General features: G+C 39.5%; 1 protein-coding gene across 33 annotated transcripts in view; it reads right to left on the bottom strand.

The window, feature by feature from the left end:
* Positions 1–14,145, bottom strand: part of LOC122970970 (ankyrin-3-like) — a 162,698-nt gene that overhangs the window by 33,263 nt on the left and 115,290 nt on the right. For 16 of the 33 annotated variants that reach the window (XM_044337358.1, XM_044337383.1, XM_044337360.1 and 13 more), the window contains 6 exons: positions 13,020–13,143; positions 9,289–9,300; positions 6,736–6,838; positions 4,160–4,266; positions 3,522–3,554; positions 1,685–1,909 (listed from right to left, as the gene is read on the bottom strand). In XM_044337358.1, coding sequence (XP_044193293.1) covers positions 1,685–1,909; positions 3,522–3,554; positions 4,160–4,266; positions 6,736–6,838; positions 9,289–9,300; positions 13,020–13,143 — 604 coding nt within the window. The remainder of the gene's footprint in view (positions 1–1,684; positions 1,910–3,521; positions 3,555–4,159; positions 4,267–6,735; positions 6,839–9,288; positions 9,301–13,019; positions 13,144–14,145) is intronic. The other 17 variants (XM_044337367.1, XM_044337374.1, XM_044337361.1 and 14 more) reach the window with 5 other exon arrangements.

The following is a 14,145-nucleotide window of genomic DNA, read 5'->3' as shown; positions in this document are numbered from 1 at the left end:
TTAAAATGATCTCTATGTCGTTGATTTCTTCCCAAAACTACATGGCAACCATATAATAGTAATGTTGTATCCTAACAAATTAAAGTCAATGGAGATGGGTAAAATAATCATATCCATCAGCATGAATCAGCCTCGCTCATGTCGTTTCCTTGGGGGGAGGTGGGAGGTACAGGAAGGAGACGAGCAGTGGGGTTGGATGCTATGTTTGGTTCCTACCCAACAAATCTAGTTCCTCTGGGTCCCAGCTGTAGCACTGGACTAACCAGGCTCTCGCCTTCATTAAGGGCTGGCAGCTTTCTGGGAAGATGTAGTTTACTGTGGCCACAAAGATAAGGAAACACACAAACACACACACATACATACACACACGGCCACATACATACACAAAACACACACTCGCAAAGTCAGTAAAAGTACAAGCCACTGAGCTCCAGTTTTGTATCGTTAATGAGAAGATTATCTCTTTGTTTTTTCCAGTATTCTTCGTGATATCAGTAATGGCAACGTCTCTCTCACATCATCAGAGTTGCTGGCAGGTATCTACAGCACATACGGTGCTGGTTTCTAATATCAAAGAATTTTGTTATTAACTGAAGATAATAAGATTATCTGAGTTTGAGGGAAATCCAAAAACGAGCCTGTACATCCTATATCTTCCATAATCTTATAGTAATACAGTAATGTTATGGAGTAATACAAAAAATATAGTACTGGAAAGATAAATCAAAAGAAAGTTAATCAACCACTATTTTAATTACTGATTAATAATTATCATTGTTGTTTCAGCTTATAAAATATGAACATTTGCTGCTTTTATCTGTTTTTTAATGACTGTAAACTGAATATCTTTGGATTTTTGGGCTGTTAGTTGGAAAAAATCAATTTTAAGACATGACCTCCGGCATTTTATAGACTACATCAGTGGTTCCCAACCTTTGTTTTTTGTCTAACATACCCCCAGAAAAGCTCAAGTACCCTTCACTGACACCACCCGTCATGGTCCAAGTGTGTTCATCAAACTGGATGTTATTTAAACACAGTAAGTGAATATCTGGTAGGTCACTGATTGTTGTGACAGTAAATATATAGAAGATCAGCTTCACACCAATTTGTAATCCTATTTGTGTATTTATGGTCCTCCATAAACAAATTAGCTGAGCTACTCCACAATCTTCCACATACTCCTCCCACCTGTAACCAAATCCAGAATCTTTGTCAGATTCAGACATGTATGTTTTGTTTTGCTGTTTTTTTACACTGTAATCGGAGAGAAAAGTCTTGGGAATAAGTTAATAGCTCCGTTGGTTGTGACACACTTCCTGACATATTTAGGATTGTATATAAAACTGAAACAGGAGCACAAATTTACTTTTCCTTTGTTTACGTCAAATAGTGATGTTGCCTTTACTTTACCAAAGGGAAACACAGCTGGGCAAATTGCTTGAGGGTAAGCAAACTGCAACAATTACACTTAAACTGCTAATTAAACAGCAGGTATTACACCTAAACATGCACATACACACATTCACACCTCTAAATATAAACGCAGATGGCTGGAAATGGGGATGGCAAGAAGCAGAGGGAAGGAGATGCTGAGTCACCGAACGGAAGTGCACAAAAAAAGCTAATTTAAGCAAATAGCAATAACAATATCAGTGAGGTTTAAAGAAAAATGGAGTCTTACCCGAGGAACTGAGCTCCTGCCGGGCCGACCTCGACCAGTCGGCTGGCCAGGCCTTCTCCTTCCACCATCGGAGGAGGCGACGCCAGTTTGTGCCTCTTGACCAGTCGACAGGTGATCCTGGTGGGTGCTGTGCATTTTCTAGGCGGGATGATGATACGCATGCCGTTGTGACGACTTCCTCTCATGGAGCCGCCCCTGGCGTCGACCATGAAGCTGACCAGGAACCTGATGTAGAGCGAAAAAAGGGAAGAAAAAAGGAGGAGAGGAGCAAGAGACAAAGAGTGATAGAAGACAGAGAGGCAGTGAAGCAGAGAGTATAAAAAAAAGTGAGAATAAAGTGAAAGAAAGAGAAGCATATATGGAGCAAAAGAGATAAACAAAGAGATAGAGGGAAGTATATAGAAAAGGAATGGAATAAGAGGTAAAAATACATGTTGGTTTAACAGCAGTATTGATGGAGAGAGGTGAGGTCCCATCCCATGCCGTGGTCTTCAAAACACAAAGTAAGTGTGAGCATAAGAGAAGAGAGATAAAGGAAGAAGGAAGAAATGTGAGGAGGTTTCTGTGTTGGCTGTGACTGCGCTTTAAAAAGTGTTAAAAAAATAAACGCCGCCTTCGTCAGGTAGCAAACAGTATTCAATCCACACACTGATGAAAATTTGATGATGTTTATCATACTTTTAATATCCATTTTCACTCCAGAAAATGAATAGTCGACAAAATTATATTGAAAAAATGCTCTATTAATGAGGTTTGTCTTTGCATTTTGTGTGGATTAAATTTGAACAATAAAGCCGAGATGCCAACACGGGAGCCTCCAATGTAACCTGTTTTTGACCCGTATTAGAAGGTTGTGTAGTTCTGCATGTAACTCAGTTCAATTTAAAGGTACCCTGTGGAGTTTTGTGCACATGGATGCCAATGGTGTCACACTATTCCACTGATCTACAGGTGGAAGCAAAGAAGAAGAAGAAGACTGCAAGCTAGTAAAACTGGATGAACACAGCAGGATTTAAAAATACTTTAAAAATCTGCTTTGTAATTTTTTTTATGAGCAAGGAAATACATTCAGCTCTTTTGTTTGACCTCATGGACACACACAATGCATTTTGGTGAGTCAATGTAAACATAACTTTTGTTTGTTTACAAGAAAACTCCACAGGGCACCTTTTTGAAGAAGGAAATCCCATACCTCACACACACACGCACACACGCACACACACACACACACACGAAGAACCACACCATGCAATTCGGTGACTGAGACGTCATGTTAGTTTGTATGTAGCTGTTGAACAAAAAGTCAGAGTATAAATGTAATTTTCCATAACTCGACGAGTCCACAGCAAAAGTAAAGATTCACTCACAGACTTTAAAACACAAAAAAACTGACACAAGGACTTTTTTTTTAACTGGCTATTAATCAGTGACTATTTTAGCTGATCTGTCCGTTTACAGTCAAAGAGTAGAACTCGCTGGTGGGAAATGTGAAAACATTCAGATCCAGCTGCAAACTAAAGCGCAAGTCTGCATCCTTCCAATCTCTACAGAGTCACATTCAGACAGATCTTGCAACATGAGTTCATTCAGATCAGTTTAAGACTCCAAACAATGTCCTTCAAACAAACTAAAGAAATAAACACAAGGCCAAAAAAATTCAAACCACTTTATGTCAAGTCTGTAACAACATAGTTCATGTGTGGGGAGAGCAAAAACACAGTTGTTATGGGTGAACGGAGAAGACAGGGTGTAATGTCACTGGAAACGGGGAGGTAACACAAACAAGGTGGTGGTGGTGGGTGAAAAAAAAAGAAGGCAATCAATCACAGTCAATCACCTGCTGTCGTACTGCGGGAGCGGAGAGGAAAAACTGCAGGATGGACGACAAAGCAACGCAGGAGTGACAGGTCAACAATAGAGCATTGGAATATCCACTGAGAAGACGATTACCAAGAAGTCCTTTATATTACAGCTCCCTCGTTTCCAAAGTTAGGTGAGTCACAGCTGGGACTGCTTGTGCAAAAAAAGGTCACCCGACCTTGAGCATCAGGCACACATTGGTCAGATTTTTGGGATTTTTCTAGTAGCTTGTACAAGTTTCGAAATACATTTTCAGGTTCCTTTCTTTCTGGAAATGAGGGAAGTGCAATTTTTACTGACAGATTATTTATAGTTTGAAAAGAACAGACAATCAGAGAGAGTGGTGAAGAGAAACCGCTGCTGGTAAGAGCCGTTTTCTCGAAGAGGAGAGAAAATGAGAAAGAGGGAATCGGTAAGACAGACAGACAGAGAATACATAGCTTTTCTCCCCTTTACTCCTTTCTCCCTCCCACCTATTAATTCCCCAACTATTCTGCAGAACACTGTGTTCACATTAGCAAGTTTACTACCTTTCCCTCAGTCCTTTCCCAGAGTTGTCCCTGATTTCCCTCTCCCCTCGCTTCTTTATCCATTCATACTTTCGCACATGCTTACCCGGAGTGTATTGGCGAGGAGACTAGGTTGACATTATCCAGTGCGTCTGCAGTCCAGCTGTATCTCCTCAGAGAGTCGTTGTCACAGTCTTTAGCCACCGCCAAATGCTGTGGGGGGGGGAGGCAAAATCACTGGAATGCATGAGTGTGTGTGAGAAAGCACGCAGAGAATCCTGCATGCGCATGAGGCGAAAGTAGAGAAATTATATTTTGTGCTTGTGATCTAAATGGGTGTAAAATAAAATAATAAGATCATGATGAACACCAAAAAGCTTTTTTTTTTCTCTATGAAGCCATGCACTTTAATAACAAAAACTGACAAATGAAGAAAACACAAGCCTGTGCTGGTGGAGTTTTATCTCATAACATCCAATAACAAGTCAACCATCTGAAAACTGATCAGTAAAAGTTATAGTTTACTGCAGACTGAAGTAAAAAGGTAAACAGGGATGTGTAAATCTGCTCTCATAGGGGTTGAAACAGGTTATGTGACTCTTTAGCAATGTGCTTGTCATGTTTTACGTGTCAGCAGAGAGCTGTGATATAACAAGATGACAACCCAGTTACTTTCTAGCTAAATTTAAGTAAATTTCCTCTGGGGGAAGGAGGGCATCACTCCTTGTACCTCTAGTAAAATGATTTCTATACATGAGAGACTATGACAGATATCATAAGCTAATCTGCAGATGTAACATTTCAGCACAACACCATTTAAACATCTAGATGATATTCAGTAGATCAGTGAAAACAAGCAAAACAGAAACAGAACAATGAATTTTTAACTGAAATATTACTGTCTTAAGAATATACAAAAGACAACGAGCATTAAGAAAACAGATAACAAAGAAAAGAGAAAGCTCGACATTTGACTTGACAGCAGGTCTGGTGTTTTGTTTGTCAGAAGATCACATGATCTTGCATTAAATAATACAGATGATTTCTGATACTTTAACAAGAAAAAATGCTTGGAGGCATGAGAATAATTTAGAGTTTCAGCCCCCAAAAGATTAAATGGCCACCATGTGAGAGTAACTGAAAGCGACGCTTAAAAACTTTCAAGGTTTGGCCGGAAAGTTACGTCACTTTAAATACTCTTACATAGGTTTTAATACAATTTTGGGTTAGCACATTTTCCACACTGTAAATGCAGTGCTGTAGTTAATCAATCCCACAATTAATAAGGAATATAACCGGTTCTGATGTGGTGATAGTGTGGTCTGCCATAGTAAAGACACATATGAGAAAAGGCGTATGCCCATTGGTTTAATTTGTTCCTCTTTATACCATAGCTTATGATTAAAGACCACTGATTATCAAACATAAAATGCTCTGATATAAGCTGTGCATGGTAACATAACAGATGGCACAACAGAACTGAATAAGAAATGATAAGAAACAAATGACATATTCTCACATGCACTGACAGAAAACAGTGCAAGATGACTCGAACATCTACCTTGTTGTGTTGCTCTACAATGAAAGACTTTTCCTTACAGAGCATCTGGAGCAGCATGAGAGGAGACAAGCTGTTAATTGCCAGCTGTTACATTTAGTCTATTAATCAAATACTTCTGTTACTCTGATGCTCAAAATATTGTGATGTGCAATCTGCTTGTTTCACTTTTTCATCATGTTCATTCCTCAGAGGCTCTTTTGATCAAGCTTGATCTACAATTAAGGTTGAATCAAACCTCAATCCTGATTGAAATATGTTTGTAGCATCAAGTATCAAAAAGCATCAAATTTACAGAGAAAGCTCAGACTCCTGGGCTTCTTGGACTATATCTTATTTAGGAATAATTCTTTATTTAACATTGATGCTAGAAGGGAAAAAAACATGTTTTATATTCCCCAAAATGAGGTATCATTGTTTTGGTGTCAGCAGTAAAACTCAGATATAACATTGGTGATTAAATTTTCCAACAATAACTTCCCTGTCTACATGCACAGTTGATTATGTCTTGAGCTGCTAATGTTGGACTCATTTCTATACTTGTTTGGAAGGCGAACCAGGCAGTTTAGAGATCCATGTCTGGTGTTAATTCAACATTTTAAGAAACTGAGGTAAGAAACTGAGGTACATGAGCCACTGCCTAAGCAAGGCACCAATGTCACTTGCTATAATTCACAAGGTTTTTGATTGATGCAGACTTGGTGGTAAAAAAAAAGCCACATATTCTTTGGCTCCTGGGATATATTCTACACTAAGTTTCACCTGAACTTCTACTTTAGCTTAGTGGCATTTTGCAGCATCCTTAAAGAAAGTGGGCCATCACAGTAATTCCTCTTAGATAGCAGCACTAATCACTAATCTCATTTCCTCCTCTTTCAGTAAAATGTAAAGGGGATTGGTCGTCTTTATGTCAGCACCAACTCAGGTGTAAGAGGATTGGCGGATAGCGTGGCTCTTGGCACGGCACCAAGACAGCTTGGCAAATTTGGAGACAGAACCGTGTCCCTCGTGAAGTTAATGACCTGGGGATTACTGACTGAGAGAGAAAGACTGAGAAAGAGACAGAGAGAGAAAGCATATGTACCTTTAATCACCTATAGGTCAGGTTAGTGTGCGATACGTACCATCTCCTTATTGGTTGCCAGCATCTCCTCTATCATCATGCTATCCCGTGTGAACGAGCTCCGGTTCAGCGTGTTGGACCTATCAGAACTGAAGGAACGCAGGCTTGGTGTGGTTGCCGTAGTAGTCACGGATTACCAAGACAACAGTCACAATGATGGAGACGGGAGGGGGGAGGAGGAATGGGGGGAGGGGGAGGAGGAGGAGGAGGAGGAGGAGGAGGAGGAGGAGTTGGGAGTTGGTGGGGGTAAGGGGGAATGAAAGTGAACAGAAAAAAAAAACAAACATAAACACATTAAATGCATGCAGCTTCCAGGAACCTGAATGTACTGTATGCCACCAGTGACAAGAACAACCGCAAAGCAAGAAAGAACCTTCTTGAGGAGGGAAATCACGTGTTTCCAAGATAAAAACCCCAAAAGACAGAGAGAGATCTGTGTGTAAAGGCTAAGTAACCAGTAGGATCAGCATTGTTATTGAATAATATATCCTTGGCAACCAAACAAATCTTAAGATAAAATCTAGAAATCCAGAGGGGAATGCAGTTAAAAAGAGAAAACAGATTTGTCACAAAAATCACCACAGTGACTACACCTTTTCTGACAACTACAGCTTTTTTTTTTTTAGCCTCTTCAGCATGCCGCAAAATGCCCTAAAAGCCTGAGTGAAGCAGAGTAGCTTATGAAAGTTAATTCGATTACTGTATGATGGACGACGGACACAGTACTAGGACAGGGATCTTATTTTGGTCTTCATGATGACAATGTCTCATTGGTCGAAAATTAGTTTATTTTATATTTTGACAATAAACTGTATCTGCAGATTTAGTTTACTGTCCTGATACGTTTGTCAGTGACTGTACGCAGATGATGGGTGTTCAGGCTTTGAGAGAGACTTTTATGGGGCAAATAAAAAGCATTCCTGAGCAATGACGGGATGAATGTTTGCCTGCAACATCTCAACCGCAATTACAACAGCGCTATTTTCTCTAAACAAGTTAAACGATGTCAACCAATTAGCCTGTGCTCAGAGGAACTGCTCTGTAGCACAACATGACAAAAAAAAAAACAACACATCTCTAAATGCTGAAATGACAAAATCTATGGAAGCCAAGAGTAGCCATAGTTGTATTATATAGTTTTTTTTCATCCTATCATGTCAAGATTGTAAATTAAGTAGCTCTTTATTTTGGGATGTAATTTTCTTGTGGTAGCAGGGTTATTATCTCAAGAAAACAAAGTTTGTGTTTTCAAAATGACAAGATAATTATTGCCCATAACCAGACTTCCTCATTTCAGGAAGAGACCACAACTAACAAACTTCAGGGGGGGACATTTACAAACATTTATTGATCTTGAGATAACAGGATTAAAAATAAAACACAACTATGGCTCTGCTTCCATATAAGGCCAAGATACAATACAAATAATATTTAAAAGGCAAGAGTCGATCTGACTTTAGCTCCAATCTTTACTGCATTTGTTTGTTTATGCGTGTATGTTTGCAATAAGATATCCTGACTCCTTTAACATGTGTAACACAGCAATTATTTTACAAATTCAGGTTTGTGTTGTACTGCCAGTATATGCGAAAAAAAAGTTGAAACTGACTTAATAAAGTAGTCAGCAGTCCCTGAAAATGACAGTGGAAACTACTCATTTATTCCAACTGCCATTAAGATGATAATCAAGCAGTGAAGCCCTTCATACTCTAACACATGCACATATATGCATTTTTACACTTCCTGTAAAGCCATAATGTTCTTAACTCTATGTGTATATATATATATTAACTCTAAGTGTATGTTGTTACTCTGTGTACTGTGTGACTGTGTGTTTTCTGACTGTTGTTGGCAAAACATAAAATCCCATCCAGCTAATTAACTTCTTCTTGTTTCTTTTCAAAATGAATTTATTATGTATTTAAATATAAAGTATTTTCACTATTAAATCTGTACTTTTTAAAACATGAGAATGTGTGATCTAACAGTTCAGTTAGATCATTCTGCTCTATCCATTATTTGTAGTAAACAATACGAGACTAAACTGATAAAGGCAGCAATAGCATCCTTTATTGCCTACAGATATATCAGTTCAGGTCCCTGGAAGCTTGATGAAGGACCACTCCACACAGAAACCAAAATAATGCAAAGCTTCACTTTGTGACAAACCCCACAAAGACCCAGGCGCAAATAAAAACCAAAATCAAACACAAAAGCAAACACAACTCTATTCTCTATAAGCAAAGAACCCAAGGACAGCTGTTTTCAACTGAAAGTAAGAAGACATAAAGACCACACACAAGTGAACCACAGTACACCACACAGTGCCTGATGTTAACATACAACAGTGTTGAACAACATAAAACTTTTCAAAATCATTAAGTTAGTAGTCAAATGAGTCAAACATACACAGTAAATATGTATTACATCGGACCACAAAGTCATGATATTGATGGCGACTGGGGGTCTGAGGGTGTAAGGGGGGGAGGGGAAAGGGGTGAGTTCGGGTGGGATGGGTTGGTTTAGGGAGGCCTCTTCATGCCTTCAGCCTTACCTGACTTTGGGACTAACATTAAGAACGGACATGAGGAGAGAATAAAAGATCATGAACAAACAAACAGAGGAGTGGACAGAGAGATGCAGAGAGGAGAAAAGCCTGAGCTCAGATGCAGGTTGGTAGAATGATGTCAGATTCTGCCTGTCGCCCCGCCTGGCATCCTTACTGCTCGCTGTCTGACTGAAACTACCTACAGTACCTTATAAACTCCTAATTCTTGGTCTAATATCAGTGTCACTTCATCTCAGTCCCCACCTGTACACTCAATCATTTCAATTTCAACGATTTATTGTAGAGTTGCGAAGTGAGAGGAGTTATTTTGTCCAGTTCATTGTCTGCATAGACAAAGTTAGGTGACTGACAGTTGAAAATTTCTGGTTATTTGATAGAAGGTTAAAAGGGACAAGCCTGTGTATGTAAAAAACATTTTTAGGCCACAGTGGAAAAAGCTGCAAACACAACATTGACATCATCTTTAAAAGATGTTGTGGTGAGCGTGTTAGCAAACGGTTGCCTATTTAAACATCTAGTGAATATGGAGCAACATTAGCAATCATTTGGAGTCATGTTTCTGACCACTTGACAAATATTCTTTTACTTTTTGGCTTATTTTTGGTCTACATCAGCTCCTGAGGGAGATATTTGACTCTTGTGTTTGAGTCCTCCTGGTGAATTTAGGTCCAATATTCATCCTCCTTTCAGCTCTGGTTTGGTGAGAAAAACAACTTTTTAGCTAACGAAATGCTCCACTGTGTTCAGCTAGTTGCAAACTTTATCAATCTGTCATTTAGTTCTGGGCAGCACTAAAGTGTTTCTCAGAGCTTTTTTTTTTGCTGGAAACAAGGTTGATGAGAGCAGTGAGAGTGAACCAAAACACTAAAGTTACAGGCCATAAAACCAAAACAATTAGCTGAAAGATGCTAAAGTAGCGCTGAGGGGAAATGCAGAGTCGAGTGATCATTTTCTGTGGGTTTGACAGTACGAGCAATACCTTTCACATTAAGCATAGTCTTTCTATCTGTTATTAACAACAAAATATTAATTAGTGCAGCTTTAAGGAGAGAAAGACTCCCAAGGAGAAGTTTGGTCAGAACTTTCTGTTGCGTGTGCTGCAAACAACAAGCTCAAAATTACACTCTGTCAAAACCTCATAATACATTCAGAGGTTTAATCGGTTCACTTTTGGATTCTGGGTCAATATTAGATGAATTCAGCTTCTTTGCCATTTGAAACAGCAGCTTAGGATCATGTGTAAGAATGATAACGGCCATATAAATGTTTACAATCGTGAAATTATCCAGGAGACTCCTGTGTTTCTATGTTGAGGATATCATTAAAAGAAACCTTTCAAATTGGAATTTACAGTGTTATAAAAGATATTTCTGGACTCAACAGCTCATCCCACGTCGCAACTCTGTTGTTTTGCTTTTTGTGATGTTCACAAGGATGATGTAATAACAAAAATATCCAATACACTGATATAATAGAAACATTCTGCCGTTATCACTGAGAAAAATAGTACAAACAACAACAAAAGAAATGACACACAGTAAGTACTTTCTGTTCTGATAGACAGTTCATTTGTACAAATCTTTAGACGGAGATGGATTTTCAGTTTTGAAATTTTGCAGATAATTCACTTCCTAAACTGACTGAACTGGAAATGATTTGAATCCATTCCTGCAGAGAACCAGCAATTTGTTAAACCAATTCTAACACACACACGCACACACACACACACGTCCCATCTCACTCAAACAGTGTGTGTTGATCTGTTGATCTAACGCAGCGCTCGAGGCCATGGAATCGAACATGTTTCTAATTTCCTGTGGCTCAGTGTCCATGTGTGTCACTCCTCAGATATTCAATAACCCCTCCCTGTGCAGCGCGTTACACAAGTGTCAATATTTTCGTGCGTTCATTATACTGAGCAAAAAGTTCAACAGCCGCGGAGAGTGACCTACGACCTCGCACTGGTGAGGGGGAAAACTGTTCAATCCATGTCTGTGTGTGTGCGCGACTAGTCAGGAGTCAGAATAATATAAGGCTTCATTTCTATCTTACTTGTTTCTCGATATTATTAGAATTAATTCAAACCTGATTTCACAGTTTCATCTCAAATGGCTCATAAACTTGCAGCTTTTCCACCCTGACAACTCTGTGAGTTTTTACATCATGCCCTTTCACAAGATTTCTTGTGCTATTATGAAGTAGTTAATGTGTCTATAGTGTAACCCCGTCGTCCTATAGAGAGCCGAAGTTAAACTGGAACTTCTGGATTTTGTTCCAGAAGTAGGAAAACCTGATTAAAATCAGATTGACATTTGTAACTCAGGGATTAAAGCAAGAAAAGATATGTGAGCCTGAGAAGTTGTCCAGGAGGAAATGTCTACGATGTATTGAATTAAGTATTATATGAATTTACTATTAACTGTTTAATGCCTGAAATCAAGCATGGTGCCTGAGAACTGAGAAGGAGCTGCTAACTATGCTAGCACCTGTCTCAACAGTATGTCATGTGGCTCGTTGTTCACATTTATGTTTAGATAAGGATGTGAGTTTTCTGAAAATGTCACTTTTTATTCAGTATTTGTGTTTTATAGCAGCCTTTAATGAACATTGTTTCCCATAAGTCCTTGACATTTGCAGGCTAAACGTCATGTCTCGACAGAGATGACGAGTCCATGAGGGAGTGGAGGGGTCGCGGTGACTTCAAACATGTCTGTAATAACAGCAGGACAAAGAGGAGCGAATGCTGTACAAGTCTTCATACGGCACAGATTACAACTATAAAGTAAAATGACTTTAGAAGAGAGTGTTGGGGATTTCATGGATATGGACAAAACCTACGTACCCGCCTGCAACATACCGTGTATCCGCAGCTGCTGCGCTTGTAGTTCTTTTAAACGGGGGCTGTAGTTTTTTCTGTGCGCGCAACAACAATTTTGTTTAACTTTGTTAAAACAACAAAGGTTTAGATTTCTGATAGCAGCTGCTGTAGCGGATGTCGAGTGGTCTTAGAATATGAAAAGTAAACTCCAGGAACATGCTTCATGTTTTCAGAAAGACGGATGAAAGAAACGCTAAACGAGAGATTGCACTGAGTGACGGGAGCTGGTGGAACGGAGGCTACCTGGACGTGACATCGTGACTTCGGCTCTCTGTCGTCATCGCTGGATGACGTGTTTTGAAAGACTTTTTAGCTGTTCTTAACTTCTTTGTGTCCATCAAAATAATTGTGCAAATAGCGTAAACGAGGAAGACTATGGTGGGAATGTCATCACATGCCAGCAATAAAACAATTCCCATAAACCTCATCACTTTCTGTCTATCAGAGTGCTTTGCTTCTTTGGTAAAAACTTCCCTCTCTTTTTGGAACGGAGCAGCAGTTGCCAAATTTTCTTTGTAATGTACCATGAGCGATTTCCTTTTTCTGCAAAGCAAAAACGCCATTTATACTGTGTGTGGAATCCTACAACCACCCGATCTGCGCTTGAAGAGTCTGACTTCTGTGTCTGAATCCCTTTTACGGCCCCGTCATGAAAAAAAAGAAACTGTTTTTCTAGAAGCTCGGTGACTCAGGGACTACTCACAGGGCGATTTGATGAACTACTGCTAAAATAATGTATCAAAACATATGTGATAACAGTTGATATTAAAATGCAACAAGTACCTGAACAAATATAGAAATAGACATAGTAATCATAACGGACTGGGATGTATCTTACCTCTGTGACCGCGCACCGACACTGAAGCCCATGTAGCCCTCCTGTGGGAGCGAGTCGTCGCCCAGCTCCCGCAGGTCCTGGGGGGCCAGATATTTATCTGTGTCCCCCGTCATTGCATCATCACCTGGCGGTTCAAAACACACAAATATAAGAGTCAGAGAGAGAAAGCACAAGTTGTCTCTCCATCTTTTCTACGAGTCTTTGTTTCTCTCTTCTTCTTAGCAGGTTTGTGATCAAAACTTTGCCAGTTCAAATCTCAGAAATGGTGGAACACACAGTGAATGAATGAGTTCTGCTTTCCCTTCAATTAGTTTCCCTTGAGCAAGGCACACACTCTGCTTCATCTGAAACACTTAAACAGGAGGAGACTGGCTGAATCTCTTGTTTTTTGTTTTTTTTTTTTGTTGTCCATGCAGACCATAACAGACTAGCTCTCTTAGACAGACAGATCAATTCAGCCTCTGCCTGGAGGCTGTTTTCCAGTTCAGCACTGGTCCAACAAACATACACACACACACAAACAAACAAAAGTCCTGCTGTTACTGGAAGCTTTTCACTTTGGCCATTAAATGACAAAAAAATGTTACCAGTAACCAGTAAAGCTTAGAAAAAACAAATGTGCTGCTGTCAGTAACTTTCAGTATCAGATAAGTATAATAAACTGATGACATTTATAGCAATAAAAGCAGTTTAACATCTTTATATTTAATTAAAGTTAATGTAGTTTTTACCGACCACAGATTCATATAAAAGACAATATTTCCAGCAGCAGGAATATTTAAACTCCACATTATCACAGCAAACAAAAACAAATTAAATACTTCATTCAAGCCTTAAAAAAAAAAAAAAAAGAGTTGAAACATACGTTACAGGCCTAGCAGGAAAACAGTTAGTGGCATGTTACTCCCCTCAGATCTACTGTAGATCCTAACCTACTGATGAACTGCTGACCGCAGAGTTGAAAGAGGAAAAAAGGGGAAGAGAGGAGGAGTTAAAAAGGGAGAGGGGAGCAAGTGCACGCAGGCGGAGAAAGGAAGAGGGAGAGAGAGAAAGAAAAGGAAGGCATTCCAGCAAACCACAAAGCACCGGAGACCCCCTCCCAACCCACCTCCCCACCTCCCCACCC

Source organism: Thunnus albacares, chromosome 20 (genome assembly GCF_914725855.1).
Source record: "Thunnus albacares chromosome 20, fThuAlb1.1, whole genome shotgun sequence".
Classification (NCBI taxonomy): domain Eukaryota; kingdom Metazoa; phylum Chordata; class Actinopteri; order Scombriformes; family Scombridae; genus Thunnus; species Thunnus albacares.
Note: the sequence above shows the minus strand (reverse complement) of the source record. Positions and strands in the feature narration are given on the sequence as shown.